This window comes from Cornus florida, unplaced genomic scaffold, assembly GCF_030987335.1.
Source record: "Cornus florida cultivar Cherokee Brave unplaced genomic scaffold, ASM3098733v1 CherokeeBrave_3.0.0_Hap2_Chr11, whole genome shotgun sequence".
Classification (NCBI taxonomy): domain Eukaryota; kingdom Viridiplantae; phylum Streptophyta; class Magnoliopsida; order Cornales; family Cornaceae; genus Cornus; species Cornus florida.
This window is the reverse complement of record NW_026775581.1, coordinates 86,211,202-86,228,660: the sequence shown is the minus strand read 5'-3', so window position 1 is coordinate 86,228,660 and position 17,459 is coordinate 86,211,202. Positions and strand designations below refer to the sequence as shown.

At 36.0% G+C, this 17,459-nt stretch overlaps 2 protein-coding genes across 2 annotated transcripts; both read left to right on the top strand.

Annotated features, from left to right (window-relative positions):
* Positions 1-1,625: 1,625 nt before the first annotated feature.
* On the top strand, positions 1,626-5,957 carry LOC132284124 (29 kDa ribonucleoprotein A, chloroplastic). The gene is made up of 4 exons (XM_059786194.1): positions 1,626-2,016; positions 2,134-2,232; positions 4,970-5,260; positions 5,539-5,957. Exons 1-4 carry the CDS (start codon positions 1,660-1,662, stop codon positions 5,626-5,628), a joined length of 837 nt encoding a protein of 278 aa, XP_059642177.1. The 5' UTR covers positions 1,626-1,659; the 3' UTR covers positions 5,629-5,957.
* A 2,934-nt stretch (positions 5,958-8,891) lies between these two features.
* LOC132285271 (E3 ubiquitin-protein ligase Os04g0590900-like) lies at positions 8,892-11,061 on the top strand. Its single transcript, XM_059787439.1, has one exon. The coding sequence runs from the start codon at positions 9,500-9,502 to the stop codon at positions 10,598-10,600; it is 1,101 nt and encodes a 366-aa protein (XP_059643422.1). The 5' UTR covers positions 8,892-9,499; the 3' UTR covers positions 10,601-11,061.
* Positions 11,062-17,459: the final 6,398 nt, after the last annotated feature.

The following is a 17,459-nucleotide window of genomic DNA, read 5'->3' as shown; positions in this document are numbered from 1 at the left end:
CATCTCCAATCATGGCACTCCTGCATGGAACCATACTGCTTTTCAGCATGGAAGAAACACACAAGTTGGAATTCAATGGGATGACTTGGAGTTGCAAGGGTTTATCGTTTGTATGACTTACTCATAAAAATAAATACATCCTAAAAAATTAGTATATTTTCTAGAAAATAAATAAAAGAAATTTACTTAGGTTGTGTTTGGTGACATAGAATTGAAGTTTTAGAATTGGAATTGAAGTTTTGGAATTGATGGAATTAATGAAAATTTTAATTCAATTTTTTCAGTTGCTTTTTTCTAATTCTATGCCTACCAAACATAGCCTTAAAAGTGTTACAATGAAGGCTTGAATTGGTAATTTTGATACTAAGAAATTTTCAATTTTGAGTCATTCAACATTTCAGGTTTTTGTTAGATCTTTCATCTCCGTATCTTTTCAAGTCAAGACCCTACAAGGTACGGCCACATTATAAGAAAAATATCTCAATTCTAGAACATTTGGGAGTTTTAATTCATTTGTGGAATTGAAGTTGACAATGGAATGAGAAAGTTAAATTGTCCAATTCCTCCCTGATTGAGATTTTTGGCCACTTCCAGACTGACGTTACCTTGCTGGAAGAAGTTGGACCATGTCTAAAAGTCCACCGTTGTTTCATTGAATGAATTGCCTTCATTACTTTGTCTCTTCCTTGCCTCTGCCTTGGAGAATCAAAGAAAAAAAAAAGAAAAGAAAAGAAGTGTAGCTCAATGGACTAGTTAAATGTTTTAAAATTTGGGGCAATTACACATACCAATTACAATAAAAGCAATTTTTTCACTATAATTTTAGTCACCTCGACCCATTGGCACTTTGTAGTAAAAGAAATGACGTGTGGAGCTTGGTTTTTGGTTAAGGTTAGGGTTAACTTGGTTATCAATTAAGACAAATATAATGATTTGGAACTACTATAATGATCTGGAATTATATGATTCTTGTCAATAAAAATTCGACAAGCAAGTAAATGTGTCAGTATTATACAGTGTTTTATTTGTATGTCAAGTTGTGAGTGATCGGGACTACGTGATCTGATCAATTACAACCCAACATGCAAATAAATGGCGAAATAAAATTAATGCATTTACTTGCTTGTTGAGTTTTGATTGATAATAATCCTAATTATATAAAAATTTCTTAGTCTAATGTGGACATGGGATTGGAGGGGTTAATGGAGAGAGACCATCAACTGGTCAAAGGCCTGCTAGGCTTGGGCTTCAAATTCATTGCCTAAAAGTTCCCAACTAAATAATTGCACTAGACTCTTTTAAAACAAATTAAAAAGTTTTGGAAGCCCATAACCGGGCCGAGATAGAGAGAGGTATTTTTCATTAAAGACAATCGACTGGTCAAAGGGCCAAAGGTCTTACACTTCAGGCCCTAGAATTCATTGGGCCTGCTCTCCAACCAAATAAGAGGCTAGAATCTTTAGATAACAAATGAATAATTTATAGATAAGGGCTCAAGTGAAAGCCCATACAGCCCACTGATCCACAATTTCACATCATTCAAGTATAATTTCCATCACGTACATTATCCACAAAGGTCGTAAAATGACTATTATACCCCTGAAACCTCTTCTAAAACTTCATTCGTCTTCTTCAACTTCTCCTTTTCAGTGGATATCAATGGCGGCACTCGAAGCAGCATTCTCCACCCTACGTTCCTACCCTTCAACTTCTCCGAAATTGCTTTTATGCCCTAGACGTTCATTCTCTGTAAAGCACCACAGTTCCACTTCTACCCCAACCCTCTCTCTCAATTTTCATCTTTGTCCCCACCCACTTCTCTCTATCAACAAAACCAGAAAATTGAGCTTCGAAATAAGCTCAGCAGTTCAGGATGTAGCAGTAGAAGAAAAAACAGAGGAAACCCAACAATCAAATCAAAGGAAGAAGCTTTTCGTGCTCAATTTGCCATGGTCTTACACTGTTGCTGATATCAAGAACCTTTTTGGCGAATGTGGAACTGTCACAGATGTTGAGGTTTTTTTTTATCTCTTTCTACATATCTATATCTATATATGTATATGGTTTTGTAGGATTGTATTCATTTATTGATTTTGGGTATTGGGTTTTTATTTGGATGTGTGGAACATTTAGATTATAAAACAAAAAGATGGGAAGAACAGAGGCTTTGCATTTGTCACGATGGCTTCTGGGGAAGAAGCGCAGGCTGTTATTGATAAATTTGACTCTCATGTAAGTTGTTTTTGGAATTTATTTTTTTGGTTGTTTAACTTCTTTCTTTGGTTTATTGATTGGAATAGGTTTGTGTTTTGAAAATGAAAAAATGATGAAAATTTTCACTTGCATTTGAGTTCGCCCATGTATATCTTAAATGTGAAATGTTGTGGTTCATTTGAAGTTTTGAAGAAATGATAGATTTCAAATCAATGGATTTGGCTTTAAATAAAAGATTGGCTATTGAAGTTAGATTGGAAGTCCAAGGCAATGTTATTAGATGTATGCCTGCAAGAAATGTTCTATTACAATCTTGTGCAACTAGAATTTGCATGGATTTCAAATAAGTTTCTGTACCTTGTTATTGCTAAATTATGAAACCTAAATTTAGACTATCCTCCTTAAACAATTAAACATAAATCCATTCATTTAAAATTTTCCATACAAAAAGAACCTTAATTTTTCAACAGTATGTGGTACTAATTTTTGGGAAAGGCTTTGTTGAGTTGAGTTTGCAGTATCTAATTAAATATTATTTTAGATGCTAGAACTCATTTTGCAGGCCTTTCAGTGTTAATCAATAGGCTATTGGGTCTTTTTTCTTGCTACATCGAGCAATTATTTTCTGCTTTCCTCTTCTTTTGTAGTGCCTTCGATTTGTATTGAGTGGCTCCTTTTTGACATGTTGCAATCAGCCAGTCAGTAATCTTCTTTGAATTAATTGGGGTAGGAGAGAAAACAAAGAATCATTGAAGTATGAGATACAATTATTGACATCACGAGACTAGATGTGCCATAGCCATTATTACTGATTCTTTGATGAAATATATGTGAGCTTAGCTGTAAAATGGTTTAATAATTGGGTTAAGTGCGGAAAATACCCCTAAACCTAAAGTATACTCCGCATAGCACTTTCACACCCTATTTTAAAAAGTGTGCTGTTATCTCCCTTATTCTTTTAAAAATGTGCTAAAACACCCCTCAGATTACTTTTTGTGGGTTTTTTACATAAAGTACTACTGCCTCCGTCCCAAAATAAGATTTGTTCTTGAAGAGAGCTTTCAAACATTTGTTCTTGAAGAGAGACTTCAAACATTTGTTCTTGAAGAGAGATTTCAAACATTTGTTCCTCTTCTTTCACCAGTGGAATCTTCAGTTTAATCTGATTAACAGCTTCCCTTAACCGATTACTGTAGTTTCTTGATGCCCACAAGTTTCTTTTTTTGGGACGGAGGGAGTATGACTAACATACATATATGTATATTGCTACCCAACCTTTGGATGACAGATTGAATAAATCAATTAGAGATTGAATTTGCACTTTGTGATACAATCAATTCGAGGTCCTCTTGTCATATCACAAAATCACCTTTTTAAAATTAATGTGTAAAACGTGTAAGGGTAGTTTTGTAAAACTCTAACTTTAATGTGTCGGGTAGGACTTATTTACACATTTTGATACTTTAAGAGTGTTTTGTGCACAAGGGGGTTGATATGCACTGTAAGCATAATAGAGAGGTGTTTTCTGCACTCAACCCTTAGTAATTCTAATAGTTAAAGGAGAAACTCTGTAAACGAGGTTGGACATATTTTGAGAAAGACAAAGACTGCAAATTTTTTTGGATTAGATGGTATTTAAATCGAGGCATGGAGATACATGGGTGATAGGCATATCCAGATTGATAAAGCAGTTCAATATGATGTTTAGCATTGAAAACATGGTAGATAAGTAACAACTGTGTATCATACTTCTCATGGATAAGAACAAAGAAGATACAGAATGTTGCACGAATTACTCTTTCCAAATTCATAATTACACACACACACACACACACACAAACAGAAGCACAGACACACACATGTATAAAACTTAAGAGGGATTGAACAAAGGCTCTGCCATGAAATGAAACATGAAATTTTGGGACAGGGCTTTAAGATATAAGAGAAGTGTTTTGGGGGCATAATTAACAGAATATAAGTCCATGAAGATCAATATTCTGGATCTTGTGTTTGACCACAAATAATTGTGAAAATAGCTTTTCTTCTGTTGGGTCGAGGATGTCTTGTTAATTTTAACCATTGAAGCTAATAGTTGTTCTTGCAAATGTTATGATAAATATTATAAACTAAAATATTTTGAATAGTTTGGAGTTGATTAGGGGCTTTGTATCGATCTTGGTCCCTCAAATGAGTAAGATAATCAAATTGATATCAATTTTTCATGGACTTGTATGAGGAAGGTTCTGAGTTTTCCTGAGGAGTGTTTTCTAAATTTGGATCTGATTAGACCACACCTCTTGATCTCTCTATTCAAGAATGCCACAAACTCTGGTAGGATCTTTAGTGGAATAGGAAAAGGCTGATACTTGAATCAATTCTCTCAATTGTTTTTGTTCCCCAACCCCCATGACTGAACAGAAGACTTGGGTACAAATAGAGCACTCCCCCAACCGTTGAGTGGAAGACTTTTGAATATCTTTGTAGTATTGATTTCCTTCCTTTCTCAAAACATATCCTTCTATTTTCGTTATTTTTGGCTCTGGAAAAATTGTATCTGCTGAATAGCTGATGTTGGATGGAAGGAAGAGGTAGTCACTTTTTATCAAATCTGTAGATTCTTTCTTCATTTTCATTTCAACTCTTATAGCTGCTTCACTTAAAATATTTTATGCTGCATCTAGTAGTTTTTTTTTTTTTTCTTTATTTCTTTTTCCCATTTTTACGGCAACACAAATTTATGCTTGTCTTGTTGCAGGAATTGTTGGGTAGGATTATCAGGGTTGAGTTTGCAAAGAAATTCAAGAAACCTTCACGTCCTCCTCCTGTAGGTCCCCCACCTGGAGAGACACGCCATAAGCTATATGTGTCCAATCTTGCATGGAAAGTGAGGTCTAGCCATCTCAAAGAATTTTTCGGTGCCGATTTTAATCCAATTTCAGCTAGGGTTGTTTTTGATAGTCCGTCAGGAAGATCTGCTGGGTATGGCTTTGTCTCATTTGCCACGAAAGAGGAAGCAGAGACTGCAATTTCTGCTTTGGATGGGAAGGTATTCAATGTTAAATCAATCTAAGATATCTTTTTCTCCTAAGCTATTTCTGTTTTACTTGATGAATGATGATGCTTTCTGGAATTGCATTAGTAGGACTCATAGACGTATGTAGTTGTATTATAATATGTATGGTGCATATTGCATATTGAAATGCTACAGGTTCTGAATAGGATATGATTTTATCAAAATACATGAATATCCTGCGTGCATTTCTTTCTGTACATGTATGTACTATTCTGTCAGGTTCATGAGATGCTTGATTGTTCCTAATGCAGGAATTGTGTGACCGACCAATTCGTTTGAAATTCAGTGAAAAGAATGTTGATGAATCTGGAAATGAAAAGGTTGAAGAAGACAAAGCCTAGGGGCAACCTGAACAATCATAGAACGACACATTCTTTAGTCCTCTTGATCTGTGGTTTGCAGATAACTTCCAAAATGTGTCCCAATCTGGCATTTTCAACGCTCTTGCACATAACAGTGATGAAAGGCAGTGTGGTTTGCACATATTTGCGTTTACTTATAATGCTTTATTTGTACTTACTGAAAACTAGAGCTATTATGTCTCATTTACCTTGTTAAATTGCCTGAAAATGTTTTATGTGAAATTGTAGAAATATAATTGATTCCACATAGTATGATTGCTTCAGGAGAGATCCTTTTCAGCATATTGTATTGTTATTATTTTCTTCAATTCTTTGTGCGGTCATAAAATTTGATCTTTTGGCATCATCACAAATTCGATAATGTTATACAATTCATTTCTATTGCTACCTTCTTATAAAGTTCTCAAGGTGGTTAAAGAAAATATATGTGTGAACTGCCAAGGATGTGACTTGGATGTGGCTAACTGGCTATTGTTAAAGCTTAAAACAAGGATTTATGTAGCTAAGACCAGTTGAGATTAATGGTTTTCGGAGTTTTTGAATTCAAAAAAAGATTTGAGAGAAAGAGAGAGAGAGAGAGACTCAGTGACCAGAAGTTCCCCATCTCATTATACCATAACTGAAGTTTATAGAGACACTGTTTGTTTGGTGGGGACTTTACAATTTGTGTGCTTACTGAACAGCAATAAATAGGTTTAACATATAGTTATATCTTAGCAGTACCTCTGTTCCTCAGTGAGTCCCATCCATTCTGTTGGCTAGTAAATTTTAGAATATTAATTTCTCTAGAACCTATGAACAAAATTGTAACAGAAATAACTGTAAATAACGGTTACTGTTTATTGGTCCTCCCCCAGCCCTGGCCCGCGGAATTAAGTTACTGTTTATTGTTGCTATTAAAAATCTTGTGATTCTAGAGTGGTAAAATCGAGTTAATTGGGGTCTCTTTATGTGTGTTTGGTAAAATTGTTGGATTCAGGAGCAAGAATGTATTGGCATCTGTTTCATATCATTCTTTTTCTGTTATTGTGAAAAGTATAGAATCATTACTTCAACTTTTAAACCCACTATTATCGATCATTGTTTAGTCAACATTTTATATTTTGTTTGGTAACTTTATGAGATAGGTGGTGATTACATGAAATTATGTGCACTATAAGAATCATGACACAATTCAATTAGCATTCCTTTCTTTCTCTGCAGACATTATATTCCATATATTTATTCTGTCACTTGTACCTGACCTTAAATACGGTTAGGAAGAGATGCAGACATGGCCTTTTCATTTTCATCTTTATAGCCATTGGACATGAGATAAGGGCAAAAGAAAAATAGGGTCAAGCCTCTTTCTTCTAGTTGCCATAATTGCCCCTGATATGCAGAAGGTATTGATGGAAGATGCTGTAAGGGTATTTAAGGAATTTAAAATTTGCGACAAAGTTGTTAAAGGAGGTTTAAGTATTTGTTAGCAAAGTGGTAATAAATTATATTATAAGGAACTTGTTCTGAAAAAATAAATTACTGTAGGCAATAACGGGTACTAGGGCTGCAACTTGGGTTGGCCCAACTCAGCCCAGTCCTAACCCAACCTCAACCCGAAGCGGGTTGGGTTGGGCCAACCCGAATTGTACTGACCATTGGTTATGATCATAACCCGAACCGAATATTTTCGGACGAGTTGGGTTGGGTTGACGGGTTAAGGTTTTTTTTTTTTTTAATTTTTTTTTAAAAATTTATATATATTATATTATATTATATATTATATATATTTGATTATATTATTATAAATAAAAAAAACAAAATATTTTTAGGGCAAATCATTTCAGCCCCCCTATGGCCTCCAGCTCCATTCTTTCTCTCTCTCTCTCTCTCCAACTGTAAGTTACAAAATCTACAAGAATCAGAAGTTCAAAACCCACATATTTCAATTTTATCTATCTGTGTGCTAGAATCAAAAGTTCAAAACCCATATCGGCATATCATTTCAGATTATTCAAAAAATCAAAACATCGGCATATCATTTTAGATTGTTTAAAAAATCAAAACCCATATCTTTCAGTTTCCATCGCCCGCTGTCTAGTTTGATCAAGCTTTGCCAGATTGGTTCAAGCTTCGCCATATCATTTCAGATTTGTTCCAAAAATCAAAACCCAGATTGTTCAAGTTTCGCCCATGGATGACGGCAGAGAGAGAAAGATAAAGAAAAAGAAGACAGAGAAAGAGAAAGAGAAAGAAAAAGAAGGAAGAGGAAAAAAAACCCCCTTCTCAACTCTCAAGCTTCGCCCATGGACGGTGGCAGATAGAGAAAGAGAGAGAAGAGAGAAAGGATGAAAAAAAAAAAAAAAAAAAAAAAAAAAAGGTTTTGGGTTGGGTTCGGGTTGAGCCCAGCCCAACCCGATTTTGTCTAGATTTTGACAAAACCCAATCCGAACATGAACCCGACTTGTGAATATAAGCCCCAATTTCAAATTTCTGGGTTAGGCTTGGGTTGGGCTGGGTTAACTCGCCCAAGTTACAGCCCTAACTGGTACAGGATTGGAGTGACTTTGAGAGAGAGATTCTTACACAGTGACTCAAAAAAGAATCTCTATTGACTGTTCTTGGATCATACACTAAGATGACTAAAGGAAGTTATTTTGTAAGATATCTTCATCTTTTGACCTCATTTACCCTGCAAAAAAGTAATCTCCTAGATTCCTCTAGACTCTAGAGAATGGTTGATTTTTTATATTTTTTATTTATTTTCATATAGAAGGGTATATATATATATATATTATGTTGTTATTTGATAATTAGGAGTTGGCCCTATGATCATCTGGATATTGTTAAGCCACACCTTTACTTTATCAAGATTTTGTTAGTCCAAAACTTTAAAGCATGCAATTGGAATCTTGAATGGTGTGGGCATATGTGCCCCATCTCATGTAGCATCTACTGACCTTTTACAAGAAGCCCACTGACAGCTCTTTTGATGCTTTTGGAGAATGAAATACTGAAAGCCTTACAAATTGTATTATTGTGTTCCTTATTCCCCTCCCAAAAATAATCATATCAGTTTTCTTTATATATATATATTAAGTGGGAGCATATATAAAGGCCAACCAATATATATATATATATATATATATATATATGCTCCCACTTAATTAAAAGAAGAGACTGTCCCAAGCAAAATATTCACTCCACCTGCTGCTGGCTTCAACAACAATAAAAGCATTGATTACTTTGATAAATCCCCAATCAACATTGCAACCTTAGTCAACAAACCATTATCTTCAAGAAAGAAAGATAAAGAAAAGAACAAGAAAAGAAAAAGGAGGAATACCCCATTTGCACATCATGAGTTCCTGTCTTTGGTTTGCTTTTTCATCTAAAGCCTCTCTGGCTCCTGTTCCACCCTAAGTTATTTTCTTCAAGAAATGCCCACCATAGCAGCTCTCACTTCTTTTCCCTGTACTTGATCCTCAAGCCTTCCCAAGTTCCAAAATCTTTCAAAACCCATAATTTGTTTTGTGTTTATTCCACTGCTAATCATTGTTATTATAATCCACCTCCCAAAACAGAGGTCTCCAATTCCATATAGAATTAAGTCAGGTAATTTTATTGTATAAAAGTTTCTTGCATTATTTTATAGATTCACAGAGGCAGCAACTAAGCTGTTCTCTAATTTTATTTTATTTTATTTTTGTGAGTTTCTGGTTTACTTATTTGATAGTCCAATGCATCTGAATGATATATTCAATCTTGTTAAATTTTCATGTTGATCATTATTTACATAGTAGGAAGAAAGGAAGTTGTATTATGTTAGAAGAGAAATTAGATTAAATCCCAGAAGTTTTCCATTTTGTCCATGGGGTCTATAGGCAACCCAAAGACATGGGTACCATATATGAACACTAAGGACTGTTCTCAAGGCTTTTGTAGCTTGTACTGCCCACAATGGTGCTACATGATCTTCCCCCCTCCACCTCCCTACAGCTTTCCCGACAATGATTCTGGCCCAAAATTTTCCCCTCTTGTCATCGCCATCATTGGCATTCTGGCAAGTGGTTTCCTTCTAGTTAGTTACTATGCTATAATTTCCAAGTATTGTGGGAACATGGATTCAGCAAGAAGAGGAGAGATTCATGACCCTAATGAGGAATTGGAAGAAATTCATGATCCGTCAAACCACGAGCCCTGGCATGTTCCCACAACCGGTTTGGACGAGGCTCTAATCAAGTTGATTACTGTTTGTAAGTACAATAAGGGAGATGGGTTGATTGAAGGGACTGATTGCTCGGTTTGTCTCAGTGAGTTTCAAGAAGATGAGAGCCTAAGGCTCTTACCGAAATGCAGTCATGCTTTCCATGTCACATGCATTGATACATGGCTTAAATCTCACTCGAATTGCCCTCTTTGTCGAGCCAACATAGTTTTGGCGAACGCTTCACCAGGTCAATTGCCTCCTCCGTTGACAGAAACTTCATTGAACAATGAATCTTTATCGGAGAATCATTGTGAGAATGATAATGATAATGTAGTTGTTGCAGGAGATATAGAGATGAGTGTTAGAGGAGAAGAAATTTGGCGAAGTGATGTGCCCCGGACCCCATTACAAGATCTCAACAATTTAGGGGATTCAGAAGGAGACACCATAATTGAGATTAGAAATGAAGAAGATCAACAAATTAGAAGGTCAGTGTCCATGGGTTATTTGTGTCAAAGCCGTGTTTCGGTTGCTGATATGTTGAGAATCAATCAAGATGACGATTTTGAAGTGGAAGAGTGCCAGTTGCAGGTAGATGCAGGTTCATCAAAAAGACCAGTAGGGGAAATCAGCAAGTCAGGCCATAGAAACAGGGTGTTGCATTGTGTTACAAGTCCTGTTGCAATGAAGAGATCATTTTCTAGCGGGAGATTCTTGTTTCCCAAACAAGGGAGAGGGAGAAACATTATTATTCCATTGTGAAAATAACTTTTAGAATGTTATATGAAAATTACCATGATGAACAAGAGTGAGAAGGCTCTTCCATATGAATGACTTGCATCGATTAGTTAGTATTGTTATGTGGTTATTTGTGTGTGAGAATTTCTCTTATATAAGAATGCGGGATTTTTCAATGTAATGCAAAGTAAAATGATTCTGGTTTGATTTTATATGAGAGTTTGTTGGTTTGGTAAAAGTTTAGATGTTTTTGCCGATGACCATGTAAGGCTGATTTTAAGGATGTTTTTTTGGTGACTTACTGTCTAATTTAGCATGAGAGAGAGAGAGAGAGAGAGAGAGAGTGTGTCCAGACACGAACCGAAAATGGTTGTGGGAGAGGTCAGGTTCCCCTGCTGCTGGTGAGCTAGCAGTTCTGTAACTTTTATATTACAAATGTGCACGTTTTTTTATTTATATGTATTACAATGGTGCACTTTTTTTCAGACCGCCCATATGTTTTTAGATGCTTCATTTATTAATCATTATTGATTTTGAGTTAAATATCCTCAATAATTTTCTCTTAGCATCTTTCTTTTTCTTGCTGGTGTAAACATGGATTTCACTATTATTTTTCCTCTTCATTATTTTTCCCAGTACCTTTGTTGTATAATTTTCTTTATATATCACAAAAAAAACTTGGAGGGGCTTGAGTTCATGAGCTCCTGCCGATGATATGTGCAACAAATTACAATGCAAGGAATGAAGACTGTGTTCCAACTCATGTTAAAGTTGCTACCACAAATCTAGCTTCATCTATTATAAATTTTGTTGAAGCAAAAATCAGCGCAACTTGGAACGGGGACGTTTCCTGCAAAACAAATAGATAACGTCACTTCGTATAACACTGTTGTGGTGCCAGCCGAGGATGCTCGGACAATTAAGTCAGTAATTTATAAAGAATTATATTTAATATTGGTGAAAATAATTTTTCACGTACCTCCTTTAATGGGCGCGCCCCGCGCCCGCCCTACTGGCCACAACATAGATCCACAACATAGATCCGTCCCTGACCAACGGGACATTAAAGCGGTAAGTTGTTGCTGGAATTTTTCAGGGTGCACCTTCTCTCACTTCCTCACTCAAGGTTTATGTAAAGGTGATCCACAATGAAGGCGCCATTTATTGGACTCTGTTTCTCAATCCGGGCTGAATTGAAGAGTTTGATACATGTTTTTTACCTTATTTTTCCGGACTGACAGCAAATGTGTGTACTTGTGAAAAAGCTCCCACATATTCATAGAATAAGATGTCAATTCCAATATGTATTGGCCTCACTTTTTATTTCTATTATTTTGTCGTGATGAATAATGTTTGTCTTTTTATATACTAAGTAATAATGTTTTTCTTACCGTTGATATCGTATTAATTTGACACATGTTAATATTATAAAGGATATTTTTATGCAGCTGAATTATGCAGTCTTGAGTAAAAAACTGTGGAATATTATAGAGTAAATGAAAGATTCTAAAATATTGGAAAGTTTTAAAAGAAATTTGAAGAATAGAAGAATTCTAAAGAACCATAGTCTGTAAATGAATAGATATTTTGTTGTGGAAGTTCTAAAGAATAGATCTTCTTCTATTGGATAATATCTATATAAGAGTTGGAGATTTTATTTATAGTCATCCATTACGTAAATTTAGACATAAGAGGCCGGCTATTAAAATCGAAATTGCTACTTGTTAGTTACATAGTTAATAAGGGATGTCTATAAATACTTCTGAACTAACTATAAAATTTTATTATTTAGAGTTTCAAATGAGAATAAAATATTATAGCGGGATTGGTTTATCTCATACATATTTAACAAAACTATGTTGTAGGTACGATTCACATCATACTTTAAAAAAAGTATAAGGATACGATTCACATCAAACTTTGAAAGAACTTCCGTATGTAATAAAGACATTATTTATTAATTTATGTTTGATATATATATACCAAATCAAATGTTTCAACCAATTTGAATCTTAAATTTTAGATTAGTATTATTTTTTTATCCATAGTTCAATTTAGATAAAGTAAGTCGAATTAATTTCTGACTTACATGTTTACAATATGCAGGGTAATCTAATGAAAGTAGCCTCAAACACTACTATTTTGTATGGTCATGACTCAACACACCGTGCTAACTCAGATATTATGCTGATGTATAGAGTAGTTTCCTTATAGAACATTCAGAAAGCCTTATTTCAAGCCATCTGGTAAAATGTTCCCCTTAAAAATCACAATCCATCTTGTGAAACATTTTACATGCTAAAAAAAATAACTGTACTACCTGATTTACTTGAACAATGAAATACTACCTGATTTAAACTTCTGGAAGTAATGGGCTAACGGGTTAAGAATTAGCAAACAAAATAAAATAAAATAAAATGAAATGAAATAAAATAAAAATAAAAAAAATCCTCCATTCCAAGGATCAATGCACATGGTAGACTTTCAAAAAGCTTACCATAACTAAATATTCTTTAAAAAAGCTGTCGAAATGAAATTCCAAACATGTTAAGTTCATTGTTTTGGTAGCTAAGCTGACCAACATCAAACATTTAATTGCCTTTTCAATCAGTTAATTTCAATTGCATGATATTTCAGTTGCCGTCTGCAAATGATAATAAATAATGTGATTTTTAAGTAAGAAAAGGACACAATGTAATCGAATAATTAAAATGAATTTATTGTAACTCTGATGAAATACATTACGAAGTGTTTGCTTTGTGATAACTAAGGTCTCGATTGGATAGAGAGGATTTGGGGATAAGGAAAGAAAAGAAAGAAAGGACATGAAATGTTGTGTTTGGATGGGAGGATTTGAGGAGAATGAAATGATCGGGAAGGATTTGGAGGGATCCTTCATATTGCATCCCTTAAAAAATATGTGAAGATTTGGAAGGAAAGGAAAGTGGGACAGTGATAATTTCTTTCCAAAATTATAACATTGAATCATCTCAAAAATTATAGATAGAGGGTATGATAGTAATTCGATTGCTATCTTTTATTTTATTTTTTTATTTTTTTATTTTTTTCCTTTATCTTATCTTAAAAAAAATACTAATATTTCTTTTCTTTTCTCTCCTATTTATCCAAATATGAAGATAAATTATTATTATTCTTTTGTTTCCTTTCCCTAGTAACTAATACTTCTTCCGTCCCATAAAAAGTGTCACTTTTGGGGACTTTTTATTTATTTTCTCTCCTGTATATCCAATCGAAACCTAAAGAAATATTATTAAAAGGCAGTTTATTTTCAATTATTGAGTTCCATATAAAATGATTGGTGCTTTAGATTTCTCTCCATCTTCTACCTGGCATTGTTTTAGACATAAAATTAATAATGCATTCATAAACTACCAAGGTAGAAACAAAACTAGGAATGTGAGTTAATTGTCAAGAAAAGTAACTATAAAATAAAAAAAGAAAAGAAAAGAAAAAGTACGTATATATATATTGATTAGCCCACATAATATGGCCCATTAAAACATAGCATGGTCCATCCCAAACAAAGACCCAATCCACAATGTGATAATACCCAAAGCTAACCTTATTTCGGTATTTCCTTCCTTATTTTTCATTGCTGCAGCAAGCATTTTCCCTTTCTCATCTCAATCTCTGTACCTCTTCTTCAAGATCATCTGTAACCATTTGTCCGAAGAGATGAGGGGCTCATCCTTTTGAAATAGTAGGTAAGTTGATCTTTCCTTGGTGATAAAACTCTATACATGAAAAATTAGGGTTTTCTTTTGATGTTTTTGTATTTTTTATTTCATTTGGAGTTGGAAAGTTGGTATTTTTGGCTTTCTATAGCATTCCTAATGTCGAACTCAAGTGGATAAGGTTGACATCTTTGATCCTTCATTGTCATTGTTAAGTCTAATACCAAGCTCAGAAAGAATGAGTGTATTTTTTAAAAGCTCGTATGTATGCGTATAATACGACGATATCAAGTCAATGTTAAGTCTAATACCAAGTCAGAAAGAATATATATATATATATATATAAATTTTTTTTTATTTGTTTTTTCTCACTGTTGATATATCATCATATTGATGTGACATGCCTCCTTTGGAATATTGGAAGAATAAGACCCACATTTCTTTGAACCAATATTGGTATATGGTAAAGTTGTGAGACAGACCTGAAAAGAAAAATCAAACGAACAATGTTCTCCTTCTCTAACTTAGCAACCAAATATCGTATCCCTTGGGTCACATAGTTTTATTTCACTATCATTTAAAGAAAACCTTTATAAATTTACGTGATAGACATATACTCTTATATTCTAAAAATTATGGGGTCGTGTTCCAAATTGTTTTAACCTTGAATTGTTTTGTACTTTTATTCTTTGTAAAAGTCTCTATATATAATTATATATGTACATATGTATATATATGTAGACGCATATATATTTGATGCATTGAATTAGACTGTGCCGTGTATTTTTTGTGCTCTCTTGTTCTATGAATTCATTTTCTATTTTGTTTGTCATATATAACTTTTTTCGGTGATAAACAATTGAATAAAATTTAGGCCCCAAGTGTATAGAATTTCAGTAAAGTATAAAATGGATGCAGCAAGTGTATAAAATTTCAATACTAAATTTAAAGAATAAGAGAATAAAAAAAATAAAAAGAGAGAAAAGAAGGTTGCTCACTCGTCATAGATTCCTCCACCCTTCTCTTGAATGTTGGAGGCTTTGTAAATTAGACAGAATTCTACAAAAGTAGAGAGGTTTATAAAATATGTAAATATTTTGGTAGAGAGTTTAAAGAATATATCTTTAGACATTGATTGAAGTATTCCAAAAAAAAAATAAAGACTAAGTTGTAAAATATTGCATGATATGCATCCATGCCCATTGCAAGATTTTGGCATCCGTTCTTCACCATTTACACCTTCATTTGTTTTTGTTTTGCAATAGTGAAAATTGTCATGAAAAGTTAGTAAATTTAGTACTTCACCGTAGTTATTTAGCTCAATCTTTTTTGTTTGAGATTTCTTATTTGCCTATGTGTTAATGAAGTGAGGAGAAGATATTTGACTGGGGAGTTTGCTCAAGTGATCAAGTACATTGTACTCAGCTTCTTTTCAGGGAGTCGAATGAGCTGTGAAAGTGACCAACGAAGTTATGGATGTTGAATATGGTGTTCCAGACAATGAAAGCCTTGTGTTTTTTGTTCATTTGGCCACTGGAACTAGCATCAATCCTGCGAGGAGCTTTGGTGCTACAATTATTTACAACAAAGAACATCGGGACTAGCATCAATCTCGCGAGGAGCTTTGACTGGATGTCAAATCAACCATACGATAGATCACTTGTTAATTGGGCTGCGATTGCTATAGAGTTGATAAAGTTCATGTTCGTAGAGGGAGGAAATTCGACAATTTCAGCTCATGAAGCTTGTCTTCCCTCTGCAAACCATGAGCCCTGGCATATTCCCACAACTAGTTTGGATGAGAATCTAATAAAGTTGATTACAGTTTGTAAGTACAATAAGGGAAATGGGTTGATTGAGGGACTGGTTTCTCAGTTTGCTTTAGTGAGTTTCAAAAAGATGAGAGCCTAATGTCACGGGCCTAGAGATTTGGCGCAGCGGCACGGCCCGTGCGGCACCAAGGCGTTGCTTCGGCTCGCGCAAGCGCCCTGGTCAGCCACCACGACCTGCCCTCCCAAGGATACATGCTGACTGGTTTCGGCCTGCCATGGCCTCGTCAGGGAAACGGCTCCAGCTCCCGACCAGTTTGTGCAGGGATGGCCAACTCCCTTCTTCATAGTCAAGTCCAAGACTAGCGACAAGCACCTCGAACTGAACCGAGTCGACCTGCCTGAACTCTGAAAAGGTACCATCCTGTGGTCCTGCACGCCCCTTCCCTGGAACCATTCCCAGTCAAACTCTGCTCTTTGCCAACCAGCATGCGTGTCTTCCATCCTCCAAGCGTCTTAGGAATCACTTCGTGACATTCTCCCCCACCCAAATCCTGCGACGTCCTCGTCGCAGTGCGGCGCTTCACTACTGCGTCCACTCCCTTCCAAAGTCTGCCTCCATGCGGTATGCTCGCCTTCCCACCATCGCTTCCTTGTGCAGCTCCCTGCACTGCACTCGCCCAATGATAGGCCTCGGACCAAGGGGACGTCCACTCCTCAAGGACGTGACTCTTCTCCGTCATGCCGCCTCCGCGACATCCCGAGCAAGCAATGGCCTTCTGCCGACTTGATGCTCGCCCTTCACCATGGTTTGCATCACCCAAGGACTAAGCACGAACTTTGGTGCGCGCGGCCCTCCGGCCCTTCAATGCGCAACTTCAACGGACGCTTCTTCCTGGGGAGATGGAGGCTCTCCCCCCCAACTGCATTGATTCCTCCACATCAACGCAACTTCAATGCACCGTCTTCATTCTCTGACCCCTCCCGGACCGACAAGGGGGCACCCCACCGTGCTTTACCCCAAGTCCTGCTCTGATACCATTTGTCACGGGCCTAGAGATTTGGCGCAGCGGCACGGCCCGTGCGGCACCAAGGCGTTGCTTCGGCTCGCGCAAGCGCCCTGGTCAGCCACCACGACCTGCCCTCCCAAGGATACATGCTGACTGGTTTCGGCCTGCCATGGCCTCGTCAGGGGAACGGCTCCAGCTCCCGACCAGTTTGTGCAGGGATGGCCAACTCCCTTCTTCATAGTCAAGTCCAAGACTAGCGACAAGCACCTCGAACTGAACCGAGTCGACCTGCCTGAACTCTGAAAAGGTACCATCCTGTGGTCCTGCACGCCCCTTCCCTGGAACCATTCCCAGTCAAACTCTGCTCTTTGCCAACCAGCATGCGTGTCTTCCATCCTCCAAGCGTCTT